Source organism: Ictalurus punctatus, chromosome 11 (assembly GCF_001660625.3).
Source record: "Ictalurus punctatus breed USDA103 chromosome 11, Coco_2.0, whole genome shotgun sequence".
Lineage (NCBI taxonomy): Eukaryota > Metazoa > Chordata > Actinopteri > Siluriformes > Ictaluridae > Ictalurus > Ictalurus punctatus.
In genome coordinates, this window is record NC_030426.2 from 24,435,724 (window position 1) to 24,458,655 (window position 22,932).

At 41.1% G+C, this 22,932-nt stretch overlaps 1 protein-coding gene across 2 annotated transcripts; it reads left to right on the top strand.

The window, feature by feature from the left end:
• Positions 1-2,561: 2,561 nt before the first annotated feature.
• On the top strand, positions 2,562-22,534 carry slc25a12 (solute carrier family 25 member 12). 2 transcript variants are annotated; one of them, XM_017479342.3, is made up of 18 exons: positions 2,562-2,628; positions 3,357-3,410; positions 7,582-7,727; positions 11,805-11,920; positions 12,936-13,075; positions 13,895-14,041; positions 14,628-14,766; positions 14,955-15,048; positions 15,210-15,294; positions 15,566-15,647; positions 15,793-15,951; positions 16,422-16,474; positions 17,358-17,438; positions 18,991-19,131; positions 19,270-19,408; positions 19,656-19,814; positions 20,228-20,318; positions 20,513-22,534. In XM_017479342.3, the coding sequence occupies exons 1-18, from the start codon at positions 2,617-2,619 to the stop codon at positions 20,706-20,708; spliced, it is 2,034 nt and encodes a 677-aa protein (XP_017334831.1). In that variant the 5' UTR covers positions 2,562-2,616; the 3' UTR covers positions 20,709-22,534. The 2 variants fall into 2 exon arrangements, with proteins under 2 accessions (XP_017334831.1, XP_047014333.1); XM_047158377.2 differs by lacking the exon at positions 2,562-2,628 and adding an exon at positions 2,662-2,851.
• Positions 22,535-22,932: the final 398 nt, after the last annotated feature.

Genomic DNA, 22,932 nt, shown 5'->3' on the forward strand with positions numbered 1-22,932 from the left:
GCATTGCCTATTGTTTTCTCTGTGACGATGGCACCTGCTGCCTCCAGTGTTTCTGGAGCTCTTTCCGAGTGGCCCTTGGCTCTTGGGCTACTCTTCTGACTACTCTTCTGACTACCTGGCCAGAGATCTTGCAAGGAGCTCCTGTGTGTGGCCGGTTGATGACAAAGTGATGTTGCTTCCACTTGCGGATAATGGCCCCAATGATGCTTACTAGAAGATTCAGAAGTTTTGAAGTATGTCTGTATTCCATCAATATGTTTCGCAACAATAAGGTTGCAAAGGTCCTGGGAGAGCTCTTTGCTTTCATCCATCATGAGATGTTTCTTGTGTGACACCTTGGTAACGAAAAGCCTTTTTATAGACCATCAATTTCCTAACCCAACTGATATTAATTTGCACAGATAGCGGGTGTAATTACTTACGGATTACAGCTGGTTCCTTGCCTTACCTTGCTTTGGAGAACTGCTTTTTCTTAGTGTGTTCAATACTTTTTACCCGTGTCATTCCACTTTATTACACATAACTTTATTTATGGACTTTAATGTTGTGAATTCTTTATATTTCCAGATTTCTTGAGTTAATACTGATGTCTGGTGAAAATTTCATGTGAATAACTCATAGGAGATATATTTACTGAAAAAAATGTTGACACGTCCAATACTTATTTCCCCCGCTGTAAGTTCGCTTCTACTCCATCTTGTACTTTTTCTTCACTTTGTTTACACGCTAAATTTCCCATCACCTCATTCTCCTGATCGCTATCATCTCAGTTTTCTTCCTGCGAGACATGCATAATTCCCTGTGGTTCATCCGGTAAAGAGGCTCCGCTTTCAGCTCTAACGGACGACGGTTCCTCTGCTTTAGCAACTGGCCGGCTCTCGTCTACTCTCTCCGGGCACGACCGAATCACATGCCCTACAGCTCCACACCCAAAACATTTCATCGTTTCTGATGTTACATGCACAGTATAATCAAAATCATCAACTTTAAACTTAAACACCAAGTTCAGTTCTTTGTCTCTCTTTTTTTTAAGAATCGTTTGATCTTGTCTCCTAAAAGACACATGTTTAAGATGAGGACACTTGCAGCTGATGGGAATCATCTTTATCCGAGACTCAGATTTTCCATGTCTCTCCAGCTATTTTTCCAAAAGCTAATTTTTTTAGTAACGGGGTATATTCGAAATAATTACCTTTTTAGCAGGATTTACTAGGGACAAAACTGGTGTGTAGGTACCTTAAATCAGTGGTTTTCAAAGTGGGGGCCGCCAGGGGGCGCCCAGGGGGCCTCAACAATTTGGTGTGAAAAATAAATTCTCACTCTCAGACAACCAGACACATACACGCAATCAAGCCCTAATGTAATGTAATGTAAAGATGTAAGATGTAATTATTAATTTAAAAAAAGGGGGATATATTCAGAAGTCTGTATTTTTAATGTGTTTTAAAGACATCTTGCAAAAGGGGGGCCTTGGTCAAATGTTAATGCCATTTGGGGGGCCTCGCCCTGGAAAAGTTTGGGAACCCCTGCCTTAAATCACTATTCCACTCACAAGTATCTGATTTACTTTGTCTACTTTGTCTAGAATAATCACAACGGCATTATTCATTCTGGAAGCAGATTTAACACTTTCATATCCAATAATCTGACCAAAATGAGCTAAATCAAGTGTGTGAGATATTGTCTTCTGAAGTCATGTTTGCTCTCCTGTCTGTGAAACCATTACTACAGTCGACATGTGTGTGCTCTCGTGGTGTGGCAGAATCATCTAGTGTGTGCATTCGGATGATTATAATCTTAAAAATCGGTTGTCCTTATTATAAAAAAAAAAAACTGTCCTTATTATGTCTGTGGTCTCCTACGGTTTTAAAATCGGTTAAGATGTTTAAAAAATCATCTAGAGTGTGCCAGGCATTACTAGAGGGATTGACAGATGCCAAACTGGAGATTAACAGAGATTAACAGAGATTAACAACTATAAGAATTTCTACATCAACAATATTCGTTCTTAATGTCCATGTGACATGATGTAACATATAAGGCTAAGTCAAAATCAGCCAAGTAAAGCAGTAAGTGGATTCGTGCTTGGAAATGTACTTATGAATTAAACTCTTCTGTTGAGTCTTCGGGTTCGAGTCGTTCGTTCATCACGTTAGGAGCGACTCGTTTCCGGCGAACAGACGTGACAAATTAGCCTAGTTTATTTTTTATTCCAAATGTGATCAACGTTTGCGTAAATTCTAGATGTGTTCGGGGAATTTAACATGTAACATTTTCATTAATATTCTGCTGAAATGAACGAAATGACTCGGAAAACGATTCGTTCATTTTGGTGAACAAGATAAAAAAGATCCGAGTCAGAAAAACGATCCAGAGTAAACTTACCCAGGTACATCGCATAACCTGCGTTCAGTATCGAAAGTATCGATACTTCAGGATCGATCCGCACACCCCTAGCTTTAGCGTTATACGTGACATCACTAGCATCGAGGCTTTTGATTGGTTCCTGGTCCAACAAGCGAGTTTTTTTTTTTTTTTTTTTTTACAGTGCTGGACGCGGAGCGCACTGCGCATGCGTCAATTTGCCAGTTCTGCCCGAGTGACGCCAGAAGCAGCATGGCGGCCAAGGTGACTCCGGCTTTACACACCCGCTTTATCTAGGGAAAAACCACCGCGCTTTTCGTGCAGGCTTGCAAGTTGTTTTAGAGAGGTTCTAGGTGGAGATTGAGAGTGTGAATGCTCCTCTGCTGGTGTTTGGTTTAGGTTGTGCTAGCTAGTTAGCATGTTTTCTTTTTTGCTTTGCTACTCCGTTAGCTGTTAGCACAGTAACACGGAAAATACCTACAATGAGGTAACAGTGTAACTTCAGTGCTGCCAGGCTCTTTAAATTAAGTTTTATTTATTTATTGTTTCGCAGTAAACATGGAGCGTATTCTTTTCTTTTCTTATTTTTTTTTAAGTGTTACAGCAAACATCTCGATTAAACTCTCGTTAACTGGTTTTAGTGGAAATAAATATTGGCACCACCACCACCAGTGCTGTTATTATGGTAGAAAGATGTCTAGTGTGTGATTAGTTTTCTTTGCCATGTTAGATGTTAATCAAGTTACAGCTCCTTAACTATTCAGTTCAAGGTGCTTTATGAAGCTCATTCAGGTGCAGGAAGTGCCCTTGGTGTGTGTGTGTGTGTGTGTGTGTGTGTGTGTGTGTGTGTGAGTGAGAGTTACTGTTAGGATTCCTAGCTTGAAGGTTGAGTGCATGAGGCCTAAGAACTAAGGTGATCACTGAGTCCTTAGAGAGTGTATATTGTTTGACACCAGTTACAGTCTGTGAGGAAATGTCTTTCCTTTTTTCAGGTGCAGTCAACCAAAAGGGCCGACCCCAACGAGCTCAAGCTCATCTTCCAAAAGGTAAGGCTCCACACGTCAACCCCGCATCGCTATGGTTTCCGTTCGATGACGTACACGACGTATCGTCTCTTCCGAATCGAATTGAAAGCGAGAACCGATTCAGGACGTCTAAACGACAGCGATGGACACAAACGACAAACCGAGCGTCAGTTAACAACCTTGCACAGGATCAACGTTTCCATTTGTTAACTGTGAAAGCAAATATATCGGTGTAAAAAAAAAAAAAAAGGTCCAGAATCTTAAATAGTGTCGTGTTAGTGTTTAAAGTTGTAGCGATAATTAAAACACGCTCGTACGGACGACAGGGCTCAGCTGATTCTGAAACAGGTAGCGTGCAGCATTGAAGTTCATGCCCTTAAACAGAGCACTCCTTAGACCAGTATAGACCGGTCTTCTTCGGACAGAGGTTGCTATGGCTACGGAAGCATCCGGGAGGTTTTTCCGCCTCGGTAGAGTCCAAATCCGAGTCATGATCAGCCTCTGAGCCGGTACGAGCCTCTGATCTGATTTGCTATAAATTAGCTAAGTGGGATTGGATTAGGACTAATTATTGCAGTGGTATCTTTTCTCTAACACTTTACCCTAGCAGTCACAAACTTCGATACGTAGCCGCTGGTCTGATGTTGAGATTTTGCGCTCACGCTTTCAAATTGTAATTATATAATAGCAGACACGAACGTTATTCATGTGATTTCGGATTAAAATGCTGCACCGCTGTGTTCCTGGCAGTCAGTTAGCAAACCTTTTATATCATGATTCATGTTGCGTGTCTTAGAAGTATCGTGATATGATACTTTTTTGACACATCGCCCCAGCACTAGGTCGGATAATGGAGTGGGTCTTACCGCTCGCTTTCACACAGCACAATAGAATGAACTCTGCTACAGTGCGAGGATTATTATTATTTTTTTTTTTTCATTTTTATTCAGTGTTAAAGGACAACGAATTTAACTGCAGGGGAAATTCCTACAGGAGCGGGCGGGAGTGGGATTATTACAAAAATAAATACATATGAAGTGATCTTAAAGTGTTATTAAAGTTTCCTAAGTATAGTCTTGTGTTTTTGACTTTATCTAGTGTGAATTATATTTAGCTTGTTTTGTTTATTGCTTTTACTCGTTGTAGCACGGCATACCACTGTGCTATATGAGGCTTAGGAGTCTTGTTCTTTGACTATGCTCCGTTTTGAACTCGTGACCTTTTTCTCACAGGCACAGAAGTTTCACCACTGGCCACTATTTTTGCATTATACACCCCCGATCTTTCACACACGGACATGCAAACACACACTTAGATACAGCATCAGGTATGTGGGTGTTCGTGTGTGTGTATATATATACACACAAACACAACATAGAAGCCATAATTGTACTCCCTGTGCAGTGTTTGAAGGTTACAGTCCAAAATCACACATGGAGTGCATTATGTTGTATGTGGAGTATAAAGATAAATCCCAGATGTGTCTCCTTATGAAACACTGTAGTGCCCTAGGCTGTGTAGTGCACTCCTATGAAATGCACTAGATATTAACCGGAGAGCTGCTGAATATGAAGTGAAAGTTAGTACTCCCTACATTGTGTCTAACGCAGGTTGATGGATAGTTTTTAAAATTGATACTGACGCTCGGATTAAAATATTGCTGAGCTTTATTACAAAATAAACAGTACTGACTGTACCCTGAAAATGTCCTGTACTTCTTTTTAAATGGAATAAATGCTCATATATTAACTATTAATAAATATTAACCTTCCTATGATGTTGGGGGTAAAAAAACAAAAGCTGCATCCATTATGTTATGGGTCAAAATGACTTCCACAGTTTAGATACACACAAAAACAGCAAAGAAACCTTTATCACGGCTTGTCCGAGACAAGTGATGATAAGAAATATTTTGCATATAATTTCATGACCCTAAATGAGGAAAATCAATAAAGTTTCAAAGAGAAAGAATTTAACCCGTGTTTTTCCGACATCTGAAATGTGTAAATGGGACAAATTGACCTGTAACATAATAGGAGTGTTAAAGCAATTAAGATTATAAATCCGAACCAAACCAAAAAGTAACACCCCAAATAACAAATAAAAATAGAGACGTCCAAAACTAATCAAAAAACACTTCAAATAACACTGCAAAATTTGTCAAGTCATGTACGTTTTTATTTCGCCACTAGAGGGCGCTCTGTACTGTAGAATGGCAGTTATACTATATTTATGTAAGATGTTTATAGAGTGTAGAAGTTTAGCTTATACCCTAATATAGTGCTTTTATGTGGGGAAATGAAAGCTAAATACTGATGAAGGATAAATAAAGTTCAATCCCAAAGCCTCTCTGACTGATACATGGGCTGTCTTAATTTAAAAAAAAAAAAAAAAATTACCTTACATTTACCAGAGCGTTACTGTCACAGTGCGATTATATTATTTTAATTCTTTGTATTATTTTCTAAACATGTTTAATTTCTTAATATTTTCTGCACATTTTTTTATGCAATATTTTTTTTACTTTTTATTATCGTTGTCTTTCACTGCGCTTATTTGCTGCATTTTAATTATAATTTTAGTTGTATCTTTATTTATTTATATTTTTACTTTAAACTGTCAATTACTTTGAGATGAATTCTAAATAAATGATGTTAATGATTTTGTTTTTATTATTATTTTTAATACAATTATTTAGTTTAATATAGAGTTGAATTCCAGGAAGTTCCTTGTTATCCCTCCGGTGCACTTGTAGGCGTTGTTTAGAAAGTTCAAAGCGTTGTACATTGTCCTTTTTTTTCTGGGTCAAAGTGAGTGCAAAAAGGCAAAGCCAAGCCCAAAATGGCACAATAGTCAGCTTTTTAATGATCTTAACAGCAAATCATTGCTCTACCATTTGCATGTTTACTTTTGCTGCAGTGAACTGGTAATGTTGCACGGCTTAAAATAGCAGATCAGTTAAAAAAAAAAAAAAGTTTTCAACAAATAAACATTTCAGCTGATTGAAATCCCAAGGGTTGCTATCGGCAGATATATTTATATGTTGAAGAGGTTCAGCTGACAGAAGGGTTGGGAACTCGTGTTGCCTGTCCTTGTGGTGTTGTATGTTGTGATGGCGTTGTGTTATAAGTGTCTTTTGCCAGTGTGTGGCAGAAAAGATTCAAATACAAGGTGTCTTGGTTTCTATGTGTAGGGGAAACATTTTTCAAAGTGTTAACCACGAACATGCCGGCGTTAACTTGTCTGAATGTTGCTCATTTAATGCGCGGCTTCAAACAACGAATACATTGTCGTCGGCGGCGTCTTTGAGATTCAGTGAGCGAGTAAAACCTCTCACAAGTCCTGAAACGGAAATACTGAGGTTTCTGGTGTTTCAGAGGAAGAGTAGAAGACGAAGAATAACTGTAACGAATCCTTGATGAACTAGAAGTATCTGTGTTTATCTCAAGCATTATTTGATGGCTTCACCGTCACCATTTTTGCACACGCACTCTGAACACTCATTAAGAGGTCTTGTTTGGGTCAGACTTTTGAAGTAGGGGCATGCAAACTTTTGCACCCAACCGTAAATTAGTGCATAAACCCCAGCATTGTGGATGTGACGTGTGTGTGTGTGTGTGTGTGGAACCGAGTAGGGCTGAGGCAAGAAAGAACGTCAGTGATGGCATTATATAATCAATAACACATGTATCTCCTGTCTGTGATGTCTGAGGAATTAAATAAAGTTGTGTATAAAAGGAGATTCAGCTGGTGGGGGGGTGGGTGTGTATGGAGCTGTGATTTCCATGCAACGCTTTTGCAGCACAATAACAACAAGCAGCAGAAAGGTCACGCCTTTTCTCTCAGCTGTTCTTTCACACACACACATAGATATGAGAGGATTTATTGGCTTCCTCTTTCTCACACTCTAAGCACTCGAGCGTTTTAATCTGACAGCGGTGTTGTTAGGACTAGTTTTACTCCAGACTACAGCATGTTGAGGCAGCGTTTTAGTCTGTACAGGGGCAGGACTCGTCTCAGGCTGTGGGTCATGAAGGCAGCAGCTTGAATAAATTCCTCATGAAGTGATTTGAATATAAAGAAAAGGCAGGTTATCTTTTTTTTTTCTCCTTTATTCCTATCGCTTTATTTAATAACACTTTATGCTTATATTGTTCGTGTGTGTGTGTGTGTGTGTGTGTGTGTGTGTCAGTATGCCAGCATCGTGGATAAGGATGGCGAGCGCTTTATGACCCCCAGCGACTTTGTGCAGAAGTATTTGGGCCTCCACACACAGATCCATCACAACCCCAAAACTGTGCAGCTGCTCGCCGGGGTGGCAGACACCACCAAGGACGGGTAAGACCAACACACCTCCATCTCAACTCTCTCATCCTGTCTGTGGTCTCACCTCCATCTCATCTCTCCTCTCATCCGGTCTGTGGTTCAATGCAATTCAGTTTTATTTATATAGCGCTTTTTAATGTCCTCATCTGGGTAACAACGGATAGTTGTTTATGGTTTTTATATGAAGTCTGTTTGTTGAACCGGTTCACTGTTCAAAGGAAACCCGAGTGCAAAACTGTACTTGGTAATTGTAGTCCCAGGGCCACAGTAGCAACCGTAGTCCCAGCAACCACAGCGAGAATGTCCATGTGGAATTGGAGTTGATTAGAGAACGGATCACGCAGGTCCGGAGAGCAGAAAGGATCAGGATCACTGGCATCTCCATAAAATCATGTGTGGCTCGACAGAAGGGGAGGGGGAGGTAATGAGAGGGGGAGATTGTTAGGTAAGACTGTGCTTAGCGTAACAGAAAGTCTAGTCAGGGTAGGCTTGAGTAAACAAATACGTTTTAAGCCTGGACTTAAACACTGAGACTGTGTCTGAGTCCCGAACACTAATTGGAAGACTGTTCCATAACTGTGGGGCTCTATAAGAGAAAGCTCTTCCCCCTGCTGTAGGCTTCGCTATTCGAGGTACCGTCAAATAGCCTGCATCTTTTGATCTAAGTAGGCGTGGCGGATCATATAAAACCAAAAGTTTGCTTAGATACTGTGGTGCGAGACCGTTTAGTGCTTTATAGGTTAATAATAGTATTTTATAATCAACGTGTGATTTCACTGGGAGCCAATGCAGTGTGGATAAGATCGGGGTGATGTGGTCATATCTTCTGGTTCTAGTTAGGACTCTAGTAGCTCCATTCTGGACTAACTGGAGTTTGTTCATGCTCCTGCTGGAACATCCAGACAGTAAGGCATCACAATAATCCTACATATAGGTGACAAAAGCATGAACAAATGTTTCTGCATCGTGTAGTGATGTTATTTCTCATCTTAGCAATATTTCTGAGATGAAAGAAGGCTATCCTAGTAATATTATCTACATGAGCATCAAATGAAAGACTGAAGTCAATAATCACTCTAAGGTTACTGCTGCACATGATGAAACAAAGTCCATCCAAAGTTACTATGAGCTTACTTCTAGCTGCATGTGGCCCTAGTACAAGTACTTCTGTCTTATAAGAATTAAGTAAGAGGAAATTAATAAGCATCCACCCTGTAATGTCCTTTACACATTCCTCAACTTTATTAAACTGCTGTCTGTCCTCTGACTTCGCTGAAACATACAGCTGTGTATCATTAGCATAACAGTGGAAGCTAATTCCATATTTACAAATAAACTGACCCAGAGGTAGCATATATAAAGTAAAAAGCAGTGGGCCTAAAACAGAACCTTGTGGAACACCAAATTTAACCTCGGTATGCGTGGAGAAGTCGCCATTTACATCTACGAACCGATAACGATCGATCAAATACGACCCGAGCGAGGAGAGGGCTGTTCCCTTAATGCCAACAACATTTTCTAATCTATCAAGAGAATTGTATGATCTATAGTATCAAAAGCCGCACTAAGGTTAAGTAACACAAGCAGTGAGACACAACCCTGATCAGAGGTCAGTAGTAGGTCATTTACTACTTTAACCAGCACTGTCTCTGTGCTATGATGAGGTCTAAATCCTGACTGATACATTTCATGAATGTTATTCCTATGTAAGTACGAGCATAGCTGCTGTGTTACAACCTTTTCTAATCTCTTGGAGATAAAGGGGAGATTTTATATGGGCCTATAGCTGGACAGTTGAGAGGGGTCACGGTCAGGTTTTTTAATCAGGGGTTTGATAACTGCTAGTTTAAATGATTTAGGTACATAGCCAGTGCTAAGGGAAGAATTGATTATATTTAGAAGTGGTTCAATTACTCCAGGACGAATCTGTTTAAAGAAACATGTAGGTACAGGATCCTCTCTCTGGTCTCCACCTCCGTCTCATCTCTCCTCTCATCAGGCTGAAATAATAGGTTATTATTGTTTAACAAATATTTTATATCGGCACATGATTATTAGTCATGTCACGGTGTGTGTGTGTGTGTGTGTGTGAGAGAGAGAGTGAGTGTGTGTGAGATTCCCCTTTTCTGCAGCTTCACGTTACACTGATTCTTGCAGGGTGTTGCAGCAACATGTAATATTGTCAAACTGTGCAAAAGTAATGTCTCTCTGAGCTCCTTCCTGCCTCCTCCAGCCCACTAAACTTTCTACGTTTACTTTCCCACATCTAAATGATACGTTGTACTGATCTCTCCTCGGTATCATGCACCCTCTTAAACCACGAATCTCCACGTTAGTGCCCTAGATACAGAACAGAAGTTCCCACATTGAGAAGCATTCATTTTCATACAACAGTGACTGAACAATAATTAAATAGGCTAACCTAGCAAGCTAGTATATCTCTGGCTAATATTTGTGATTCTCTGAATGGACAGCACATGAGCAACCTTAGTGACGGTCCTAGTCCTAACGTTCAAGAGCAGGGAAAAGGTTTGCACATGGAACGTCTCGCACTTCCTGATTTTGCCGCGTGACTGCACATTCCGAGTTCCGTCTACTTTGCTTGGAAATACGTTTCCGCTGTGTTAACAGCCAGCTGTTCATTTTAGCGTCAAGAGTGTCTTCAGGGATATATATCACACGTATGGTAGAAACGGTAGAGTTTAAACACCTGAAACACCCGACTTCCTCCTCACAAGCCACAGCTGTATGAACCTGGAATGGTTCAAACTGTAACAGGTGTCATAAACTCTCCTATATTAACCGACATCGTGGAAGCCCCGCCCTCTTCCCTGTATCTAAGATTAGTAATTTCTCACCTTGTGTCTATTTCCCAGTCAGGCAAGAGACAGCTCGGCTATCTTAACAAATAACCAGTACACGGTGATAAACTCCTCAAAGAAAGACGTTTAAATAGTGTTTTTCTGAACGTTTTGTCATACGTCTAAGTAGTATGGCTGGGCGGTACTTCGATATAATCTCAATATCTTGAGAAATGATTACGCGATACGCTTTTCTGAGATATCATTGGTATGGTGATGCATTTTTTTTATTATACGTTTTTTAACGAGTTTCTTTAACTTAATGTTTCGTCTTTGTAAGCATTAAAGAAATGTAAAGGTTTTGTTGTTTATTTTACTCCTGTTAGCTAAATTCTATATGATGAGACACATCATATGACTTAAAACTCATTTTGATCAAGATGCCAGATAAAACCTAATAATCCTGAGATCACAAAATGGCTGCATGATGTCCCCCAAATCGCACGTGACTGCATGTGACCGCCCCGTGTAGTGCGTGTTATCGAGTGAACAGAATTAGCTAGCTTTCTAATTGCGTTTCAGTTTTTCCATGACGAACAGCTGCTTCCCAACGGCTGTAATTAATCATATACGGTATCGTTGTGTTGAATACGTACAATAATGTACTTATGGATATTGAGGAGACGACTCGGGTAAGCAGAGTGTTTTAGGTAGAGACTAAATCTGTCCCTTTTACACTAGTGATAGGGCTGGGAAATATGACGATATAATATCGGTTGCTAGCTTATTGCGCAACACGCTTGTCTTATTGCGCAATACGCTTGATCGTTTACATACGATATTGCCAAAGCATGAATATAGATAAGAAAGGAAAATAATTATAATAAAGTAAAATAAAAATGATAATAGGAATAATAATAAAAAAAAGTAAATAAAGTATAAATAAAAATGAAAAATAAAGTGACAAAATACAAGGTGCCCGTGTAGGACAAAGTATAAAGGTTACAATAATTATGTACGTTAAGGCCATAAAATAAATTACAGTAAGGTGAACGAGAAATAAGTAAATAAGATGCATTTTGAGTGTGAAATGTAATCTCCCTTTCTTGTTCTCTCTCATTCTCTTTCTGTCTCTTTCTCTCTCTCTTTCTCGTGTTCTCTCTCTTTTTTTTTTTTCTAACCCTATTCTAGCAGTCAGCACCAAGTGCCATATATCATTTAATTTTCAGTCCAGCTCATTTAAAGTCCCAATTTTAATGAATTTTTTTTTCTCTCTCTCAACACGAAGGCTGATTTCGTTCCAGGAGTTTCTGGCCTTTGAGTCTATCCTCTGTGTGCCAGATGCTCTTTTCATCGTGGCCTTCCAGCTGTTCGATAAAACCGGGACCGGAGACATCTCTTTCGGTAAGCTTGTACATTTTATGGCTCATGTCGCCAAGTACCAGCACAACGCCTGGCTCTGTTCGCTATTGGGCGTTTCTGTGATAAGTTATTTCTATAACGACACCCTGCCTATAACCGCACTGCCAAAAACCCTGCCTTTGGGCAGATGAACAATCCGACGTGCTGTTTCTATTTCTTTGAACTACTTGATGTTTATATAAAGCTTTCAGTCTTATGTATGTAAATTATGCTGAGTAAGTCCTGTAGCTGATCAGGATCGTGTCTCTCAGACTTGACTGTTTTGTTATATCGTGTGTCGTCTCGCTTCGACACCATGCTCTGTTTCCAGTCACGGGTTGCGTCGCTATACTTGAGCAACTTCTGGTGTTCTTACACACACTGAACAGATCAGAAGTTACAGAGCTGATGTTTTTACTTTCATGCAGTAGGAAGCAGGTTGTTTCCTAACACCGTTTAATTTCACGTGGTCCATCCCCCTCCTCACATTTCCAGCGCACGCAAAAGAATTCAGCCAACCACTAAACTCTAATCATTGATCATTTCACGTTAATGAATGGACTGTGTTTTCAGCAGAGAAATTAGGTTCCCGTTCCATCTGAACACTGTTATTTCTTTCTTCAAACAGAAAAATTGTTTTAAGGGTTTGTAAATGAATAGATTGTTTATCACTGGGAGACTTGCACCAGGTGAATTTAGTAAAAATGTTGACTGTAAATCGTTAGTGGTCCTGTGTACAGCTCCGATATACAGCTGTGCTCCGAAATAACATTTATTTAAATGATCTAATACTGTTATGCTTTCTTACGCTCCATTTATTTCTCTCTCTCTCTCATTCTTTGTCTGTCTCTCACTTCCTTCTTTTCTGTCTCTCTCTTACTCTCCTCTCTCACTCTCTCTCCATCTTTATCTCTGTCTCTCACTCTTTGTCTGTGTGTCTCTCTCCTTCTGTTTCTTCCTCTCTCTGTCTATCTTTGTCTCACCCCCCCCCCCCCCCCCCCCCTCCATCTGTCTGTAGAAAATGTGCGTGATATATTCAGCCAGACGACGGTGCATCACCACATCCCCTTCAACTGGGACTGTGAGTTCATCCGCCTTCACTTTGGCCACGACCGAACCAAACACCTCAGCTACCTGGAGTTCACCCAGTTCCTGCAGGTAGCACATGCGCGCACACACACACACACACACACACACACACACACACGCACACACACACGTGTGCACGCAGACACCACAGAGAACCGCTCACCTGATCTCATCACTCCCATCAGGCAGTGTGACACACCCGGTCATCACCTGGTCCATCGTGTCCTAAATCACATCCTACTGTCCTACATAACCTTTCATAATACCACGGCATACTTTAGCATAGAAGCGTCTGTGACATTTCTCTCTCTCCTACTCTCTCCTACTCTCTCTCTCTCTCTCTCTCTCTCTCTCTCTCTCTCTCTCTCTCTCTCTCCATCTATCTCTGTCTCTCTTTCACTGCATCTGTTATCTGTCAAATCAATTCAACACGCTAGATTGTTAAATTAATTTATTGTTATTAAGCCGTGTTCTCTTTCCCTCTCTGTTGTTTTTGTCCTCTGATCTTTTTGTCGGTTTGTCGTCCCCCCGCTCTCTCTCTCGCATTCCTTCTTCTGTCTCTGTCCTTCAGGTCTGTCTGTCTTTTTCTGTCACTCTCTCTTTCATTTTCTGTTGTTCTGTCTTTATTTTTCTGTCTCTGCCCCCCCCCTCTCTTCCTGTTACTCTTTTTGTTGTCAGTCTTCCTCCAAGTCTGTGTCTATCTCTACCTATTTCTCTTTCTGTCCCCCCCCCCCCCCCCCCCCGTCTCTCTCTCTGTCTTTAATCCTTCACTGTCGTCAGTGAAGAAGCATCACTGTTTCTGCTAAGTTCTTCTCTAACTAGCTAGCAGCGAGCCCACACCTGATTCGTCTGGCGTTGTTATTTTTTGTCCCTTTGTTGTTGCTGTAGGAGCTGCAGTTGGAGCACGCCCGGCAGGCGTTTGCACAGAAGGACAAAGCCAAAACCGGGATGATCTCTGCTATTGACTTCAGTGACATCATGTCCACCATCAGACACCACATGCTGACCGGTTTTGTTGAGGAAAATCTGGTCTCAGTAAGTGTGTGTGTGTTTATATATGAATGTGTATTTTTAGGGCTGTTCTCTGTAATCCGGGTCAATCCATTGAAAGTCATCTTTACAAGAACCAAACACTAAAAAAAAAAATCTACTCATTGTCATTACCCAGGAGACTTCCACAGTGCCTTTTTCTGCCTGTAGCGTTTTTTGTGCCTGTATGAAAAAAGTGGCCCAATTGAGACACACAGTTACCATAACAACGCTCTAACTAACTGAGTCCAGTTGTTGAGTCTTGCTCTTTAGATTAGATTTTTCTTTTTTTTTTTAATGTCACTTGTGTTCTTGTACAAATCCAATGTTCCTCTATGTTCGAACAAAGTGTTCACGGTTGATCGAACTGCGTTACAAATTAATATTTTAAATGATGTTCTAAGAACCTGTATTTCCCTTAATATCATCATCCATCTCTGACTGAAATATCTCATAATCCTTAAAAACTAAATAAATAAATAAAGAATGAGTGTGTCTAAACTTTTGAGCGGTAGTGTAAGTACATGTATTTGTGTACATATTTTTGTTTTTTTAAAAGGTTTTTATTTCTGTGATTGTTTGCCGTCTCCAGGCAGCCGGTAGCGGCACCTCTCACATGGTCAGCTTCTCCTACTTCAACGCCTTCAACTCGCTCCTCAACAACATGGAACTCATCCGCAAAATCTACAGCACGCTCGCCGGCAGCCGCAAAGACACGCTCGTGACTAAAGGTACAGCAGCGTGATGGACGGCGTGTTCGCTGTGTCATAAACATGTCTTGTATATAAATAGTATTTGAGCCTTCGTCTTTTGTGACATGATTTTAGATGCTCTTTATTATTTTGTGTGTGGAGAATGATGTTGGGATTTTGGTGTGAACTAGCCTGAACATTCTTTGTCTCTGTCTCCCTCTCTCTAGAGGAGTTTGTCCATGCTGCAAACAAGTTTGGTCAGATCACTCCTATGGAGATCGATATTCTGTATCAGCTCTCTGGCCTGCACTCCCAAACTGGGTAATATAACTTTGTATATTTACAATAGATTTGGATAGTGGCTTAATTGACTTGTTTTATTATTTATTTATTTATTTTTTGCCCCAAACCCAAGCAGAGACTGTTTGTGGGAACGGGACCTACATTTCTCATCATGTGCTGCACTTTTGTCCCCCCCCCAGGCGTCTGAACCTGGCTGATATTGAGCGGATAGCTCCTCTGGAGGAGGGCGCGTTGCCTTATCACCTAGCAGAGGCGCAGAAACAGGTGAGCTTACCGTGTGACCGGACAGTGCCGTTAAACCTCCTACTACATATCATCACTGTCTGTAAATGAGCTTCCCTGTAGTGTGTGTATCTAATGTGTATACACAGATGTTAGTATGCATTTGTTTGTATAATGTGTACTATAATAACATGATGATTGCTGCATTTTGGTCAGGACGCACTGTTTTTGTTGTGTTTTTGTTTTCTTTAACCTGGAGGAATATAGACAGACGCGTTAATTAGATCTGTCTCTGTCCACCTGTCTGTCTCAGATGCACGGCGATGTGTCTCGTCCCATCTGGCTCCAAGCTGCTGAGTCAGCGTATCGCTTCACCCTGGGCTCTTTAGCTGGAGGTGAAATATTACACACACACACACACACACACACACACACACACACACCATTCAGCTCATATATTGTTTTTTGGTAAAAAAAATTTTTTTGTATCTTACACATGCTGATGTCAGATGAATAATATGAGCTTTTGCCTTCGTGTAGCGACGGGAGCGACAGCGGTGTACCCTATAGACCTGGTGAAGACACGGATGCAGAACCAGCGCTCCACCGGCTCCTTTGTAGGAGAGCTCATGTACAAGAACAGCTTCGACTGCGCCAAGAAAGTCCTGCGTTACGAGGGCTTCTTCGGCTTCTACAGAGGTAACACGTTGTGTGTGTGTGTGTGTGTGTGTGTGTGTGAAAGCTCACTCCTAAAAAGTTCAGTACACACTGCACAGATCTGTAGTATGGACAGAACTCGACTTTTTTTTTTTCTCTTTCAGTGTGGCGTGTGCTGAAGTTCAGGTCGATCAGCCAGTCGATTTATATAAAATCACCACTTGCCCTCTCTCTACACATCTTTAACCTGACGTTGTTCTTAGCATTAAATACCGGGTTTTAATTACATAGCGTGGAGGTGCGGCAACACCAGCTAAGATATCCAGCTGCCTGTAAAGTTAGCTGCATTAGAGTCTCATAGCAGAAACATAATAGCTGGAATCACAGAGACCAGGAAGCTCTGGTATGTGAAAAATGACCCTAGTTCAACTTTGTGAATATGGAAAGAGTTGGTTAATCTGTGCTTGTCCTATTTTTTTTTTTGTGTGTGTGTGTGTGTTCATCCTCTTTAGGTCTTGTTCCTCAGCTCATTGGTGTGGCTCCAGAGAAAGCTATCAAACTCACTGTAAGTGCTTTTCCTGTTCATATAGAATCTTTAAACCTTCCTGTTTGTGTACAATCTTAGAATAATAAAAATAAAGGATGAGTGTGTCTAAACTTTTGACCGGTAGTGTATATGAATTATTTCTATGTGATTAATGAATAGAAATCGCACACATTTTAGGTCAGTTGTCTTGTTTGGTCTTTGCTCGTTACAGTGGTCTTGTGACGTTAGTAAATCTGGGCTGAAATCAGCAGAATTATGTCACAAATCCAAACTTCAAAAGATGTTAAAACTCCATTTCACAACAGAAAAGCTATATAAAAAATCGAACCAGGTCAAATAAAGAAGACAAAGATGCAAATGGTATTCTGTGGAGTCTTCATGTCTGAGGTCGTACAATGGATTGCAGCTTAAGTGCTGAAATAGACTGTGCCAGTAGGGGGCGCTGAAGCAGCAGTTCAGGGACAGTACACACATTTCAGCAAATAAACAAAGCAGTCCGGAAAACGCAGGAATCGCTGTATTTGTAAAAGTATTAGGTAGATATTTTCTTGTGTGCTGCCTTTATAATGACTTCTCTTTCACTTGCTCTCGGAGGAAAAGGTGCACTAAATTGTGTACCGTTCCTTCTTGCTGGGGTTTTACCTTTTTAGTATGTGTCTTTTACCTTGAGAAGCGCATGTAGTATAGCTTTAAAGCTTTACTCTGAGAGGTTATGTACTTTAAAGGTGCAGCATGTCCACATTTCCAGGTGACGGATGCATTTGAGAGTTATAAAAGATGAGGGTATCATCCGAATGACGAGGAGAAGTACAGTTTGTGTTTTTTTGTCCTATGGTGTGTTTCCCAGTGATGAAATGAAATGAATAGACTGAGTTCGATTGTTTTTGTTTTTCTCTTTCAGATGAACGACTTTGTGAGGGATAAATTCTCCGAAAAAGACGGTTCGATCCCTCTGCCTGCTGAGATCCTGGCCGGTGGATGTGTGAGTATCAGGACATGAGGGTGTGCAGATATACAGTGCGCTCAGTTATACGTTACACCTCAGCGTTTAGTCACGGGTGCATGAAAGTACCAGAGGGGTGGAGCTGGACCTGATCCAACTCCTTGTCTGCAATTCAAACCGACACGATGCGGCTCATCAGGAAACAACACACTTATAAAGGATGAAACACGACGAGTTGTCTCCACTCCCTGATCTTTTGGCTTGACTCCGCCCAGGAAGGTGGAGCTAGATCAGGTCCGACTTCATCCCTTGGACGTTTTTGTTCTGCACCGAGATGTGGGTGGGTGTTCGGGCTCCTGAGACTCATCGGATCAGGATGGCTGTCTAGTAAGGGTTAAAATTTTGGACAGAATTTGAAAGCAACTTATTTTTAAAGGCGGCGCAAACGAAGCCTGTTTTAGAGAGGAGATTTTTATACAGGATAAGATTTACTGAAAATGTCTGCGAAGTAACGTTGCTGGAGGACGCTGTAGCAATTATTATCCGTTCACTTCACACCGGAGTTTCCATATATCTTTAATATAAACTTTTGTCCTTTTTATAATAAGTGCTTGTTGTACGGCTTGTGCTTGATCCATTAGTAAGTCACATGACCATAAGTATATACAGGCTGTCTATATGCCAAGAATTCAGTAACCTTTTTCTAAACTCCTGGAAGTGTTGCGTCTCTAACGCGTCATTTTTTTTTTTTTTTTTTTTTTTTTTTTTTTTTTTTTTAAGTCGAGTATTTTTCTGAATATTTTCTGCACCTGTGATTAAAATCCCAGAGATACTCAAGTATTAATTAATTAATTAATTACTCCACTTCTGTAAATGTAAAACCATTAAGTCCATTCAGGGCCATGTTGAATATTTTCTTTACAGCTGTTCAGATGGGATGCGTAATATTGCTGGAGGACGTCTGTAGTAATAACGATCGATTAGCTTAGAGGTGACCGACTAATCGGCCTCGAGGCAGCTGTGAACCGGCTTCTACAAAATGGCGCCATCCGAGGTGCTCGTGCTGTGTTGAGAGCTGTCCGTGGTGCTGAACTATCGGTGCACTGGTACACTTGTATGTGGCATCACATCATGGCAAGGCAAATGCTGGAACATCTGCACACATTTACAACTTAAATTGCAATTGAATATTAATTAATAACTAAAAGTGATGCGTTAGTATCTGTGCTTTTACCATATCGCACAAACCATGACAGGAAGTTATTTGCCTTCGATTAGAAAATTACAAGGCAACATAATTTCATCGTTAACTTATATACTCGTATTTATTTACTCGTCACTGATAACGTTTTAGCCGATACGGATTCTATATATCGTGCTGTTTTGAGTTTGGTCTTACACAGCTTTTAAAGCGCTTTATATTTACTATACATGTCATATTCAGCCATAGAAACGGCTTTTCTTGTTTCGTTTCTGTTTACTTCGAGGATTCGCTTAATGTTTAAAAAAAATTAAAAATTATCTATAAATGGCATGACACAAAATAATGTTTGATATTTTATAACGACCCGTGTTCTTCCCACACCCATAGGCTGGTGCTTCTCAGGTGATTTTCACCAATCCTCTTGAGATCGTGAAGATCCGTCTCCAGGTCGCCGGTGAGATCACCACGGGCCCCCGAGTGAGCGCGCTCAGCGTGATGCGAGACCTCGGCTTCTTCGGGCTCTACAAGGTAACACACAGCCTGCGTATCTCGAAAGCACGATAGCATCCGAAGGGTCAAGAGTGCAAGGCCAAGTTTCAACACTCTTAAAACCTCCACTCTGATTTCAACGTCTAATTACTGATTTAAGTGCGCGTGTGTGTGTAGGGTGCAAAGGCTTGTTTCCTGCGTGATATTCCCTTTTCTGCGATCTACTTCCCTGTGTACGCTCACACTAAAACAGCGTTCGCTGATGAGGACGGAAGACTCGGCGCGCTGCAGCTGCTCACCGCCGGCGCCATCGCAGGTAAACACTCCACCTTTTTTTTTTTTTTTTTTTTTTTACATGGTTATTTCATTCTTAAATAGAAAAGTGCAGAATGCTATCGTGTAAAATGTTTGGGCGGGGGGGGGGGGGGGGGGGGGTAATGAATGAGTGTCTAAACTTTCGACCAGTAGTGTATATTAAACCGCAGCAGTCTTGAATTCTCAAAGCCGATCGGACACGCCTCTAACGCTGTTTCCTGAATATTCTTGACTCTTCGATTGAACAGGAGTCCCGGCTGCCTCGCTGGTCACCCCCGCTGACGTCATAAAAACGCGACTGCAGGTGGCGGCTCGTGCAGGTCAGACCACCTACAACGGGGTTGTGGACTGCTTCCGCAAGATCATGAGAGAGGAGGGCTTCAGAGCTTTCTGGAAAGGAGCTGGAGGTAAAAAAAAAATTAAAAATAATAATAATAAAAATGTCTGGTCTAACTGTAGAGCCCTGTTTATAGATAGTTATTACTAATAATAAGTGGTAAAGAATTAAAACAGCACCTCAGTGTGATAAAATGGCTGCAGGTCAATTACTCTGAGTAAGAGCTGGAGATTTACAGTGACTGTACTTCTGTGATGTCCTTTTTCCATCCCTGTGTTTAGTTAAAAGCCCTGTATGAATTAAACGTTGTTCTAATTAGGCAAATCGAACAGTGTCATGAAGCAGCTTTAAAAATAGAAATCCGATTATAGATTTAGATTTGAGGAGTCTTTACGATTTGAGGTACAAATCTACAGTATCCACGTGAGAGTGCTCCACACCGAACACCTCAAACACTTGTTTATAATCTCTTTCTCCCGCTAGCTCGTGTTTTCCGCTCATCGCCTCAGTTCGCTGTGACCCTGGTTACCTACGAGCTCCTGCAGAGATGGTTCTATGTCGACTTCGGTGGACAGTAAGTACCAGTCTCACGAGTCCTCGTCATCTTGAGGATATTAAACATGCAAACGCATCATCAGTACTAAGTCGCCTGGGATTTAGGTTTCACACGTTTTAAACTCCGTCCCATCTGGACTCTGTTAACCCGGACACCGTTCTTAGCAAAGCGGTGCGGAATATGACCTCTTGACCTTCCTTCTGTCTCCACAGCCGTCCGTCCGGTTCGGAGCCGACGCCGAAGTCCCGTATCTCCGAGCTCCCACCGGTGAACGCCGAGCACGTCGGAGGATACCGGCTCGCCGCCGCTACGTTCGCCGGCGTCGAGAGCAAATTCGGACTCCACCTGCCCAAATTCAAATCGTCCGGCGTGGTCAGCATCCAGCCCGCTAAAGAGGCGGCTTCTTAAGCAGGCCCCGCCCACTCCGGTCCTGTCCTTCTGCGGCTGTGTGTGTGTGCGTGTCCATCATCCAGCCTGCTTTGCTCCTGTTTTTAGTTTCAGTCTGTTGTCGTCGTCGTCGTCGTGTGGTGGAGGGAGACGGTGGGTTTTATTTACTGATAGTTCATCAGTGCCTCCTCAGTTTCGACTGAATGTTTCAGTTAACACATTATAATGAGCTGCGTGAGCCTCTTTATTTTTTATTTTTTTTTAATTAATCTGACTGTTTAAGCCAGGACGTTTTTCGCCGTAAGCGCAGCGCGAACTCTGGTAACTTGGGACAGTTGTGGTTGCCAGATCCTCTTCAATTCCTTACCGTATATATTTTATTGATAAAAATGACCGCTGCGTGTGTATGTAAATACTTCTACATTAGTTACTGATCGCTCTGAGATGATTTAGAGGCGTACGGCAGCTTTTAAACCACCGTCCGATCTGGCAACCCTGTCGATCAGACGAACGCATTTTAAACGGAAGGTACGAAAGTAAACGTACCGAGCGTGAAATTGACACGTCCTGTGAGAAATCAGCAACGTAGTTCTGTTCAGATAAAATCCCATCTAAATTTAAAGACTGAAATAACTGCTATTTTTGACCTTAACACTACAACGCTTTTTCTCGCTCTGTTACATTCCATACCCGCTACCGTTACGATAAATATACCTCCTCTTACTAAATACGAGACCAATAGAGGACCGAGTCGGCTGTTACAGATCGAATACTATTTTGGTGAAGATGTCGAAAAAGGGGTACGAGAGGACGTCTGTTTATTTATTTATTTTTTTATTTGTTTCCAGGTAATAACGAGCACCTAATCTTCTCATTAAGTGAGTGATGCGTAAAAATAATCCCATCACTTTCTTTCACAGCACAAATAAAAACGGACGCAGCAGTGGATCAGATCAGAAAATCTGATTCCAGTCCAATAATTCAGATTAATGGTTATACCACATCAACAAATTTTAAAGAAGTATGGCTGTAATGCTCCCTTTAATCCGAGAGTAAACAATCGTCCAATACGTATTTAGCGTGTGAAGTTTGTTTAGCTTAAAGTCGAACAAAACGTGTGCATGTCCACCACGATGCCTGACGGGGCAAATCTGTGAACGTTTTTATTTATTTTTTTTGACAGAACACTCCTAAATTTACCTTAAAGTATCGAGGCACGTCGACAGGCAGCTATCATCTACACGCTCGCTCTGATGAGATTTAACGCCATCGCCGTGCGTCGCTCCTCTTTACGGTCCTGTTCTCAATCATTTCACGACTTTAGCATTTCAGTACGACTTATTACAATCACGCACAAATAAATTAGTTTTATGATCGATTTTCTCCTCCTGTCCCACTTGACCTGAGTTTCCTGTGTTCGTGTGTGTGTTGCAGCTAATCCTCTCTCTCCATCATCATTATTATTATTATTATTATTATTATTTTGCTGGTGTTTAGGAAGCCCCTCCTCCTCCTTCTGTGTAATTAAAGCATGCTCTCTGTAGAGCCCTTCCTCCTCCTCCCATAATGCTTTGCGTAGCTTGCACAGGCCCTGTACATAGTTGTACATCTCTTTTGCACAGAGGAGCGCGGTGCAGTCGTCTTCATCTGGGCCTCTCACTGACGCGTGTACAGAGGTTCCCCAGCTCCTCTCACTGATCAAAATCAGACAAGAGGCAAATAAAAATAAAGAATAAAATCAGTTATAAGATGGAATAATCCACCTGATGTTTAGGAGATAATTTAAATGCATTTCATTCTTGTATTGTATTTTATGGCAATAAATCATGTACTGTTAAAATTTTAAACCCGGACTGAGCTTTATTTCAATCCATCTTTTATTTGCAATCCATCCCAATTCATTTTTTTTTTAAATTCTGGTTAATTGAGAAAGATAAACACTTACGAGCTGGTCATTTTTACTCAAATGTCCTCCTTTCCTTCTCGTATTGTTTCGAGTAGATACATGAAACTTGTACATAGACAAATTGTTTGAACGTACAGAGTACACACACGTACGTACACACACACACGTGCATGACAGCGCTTCATAGAGTTTAAGTAGAAGCATCATAGAGTAAATGAGGAGTTTTACAATCTCTGGTCATCACTGGGGCAGTTGTAGGATTTTATTTATTTGTTTGTTTGTTTTTCCTCACCATGAGGGGACACCAAAGTTAGCGGGTCTATACATTTCGGAATAAAA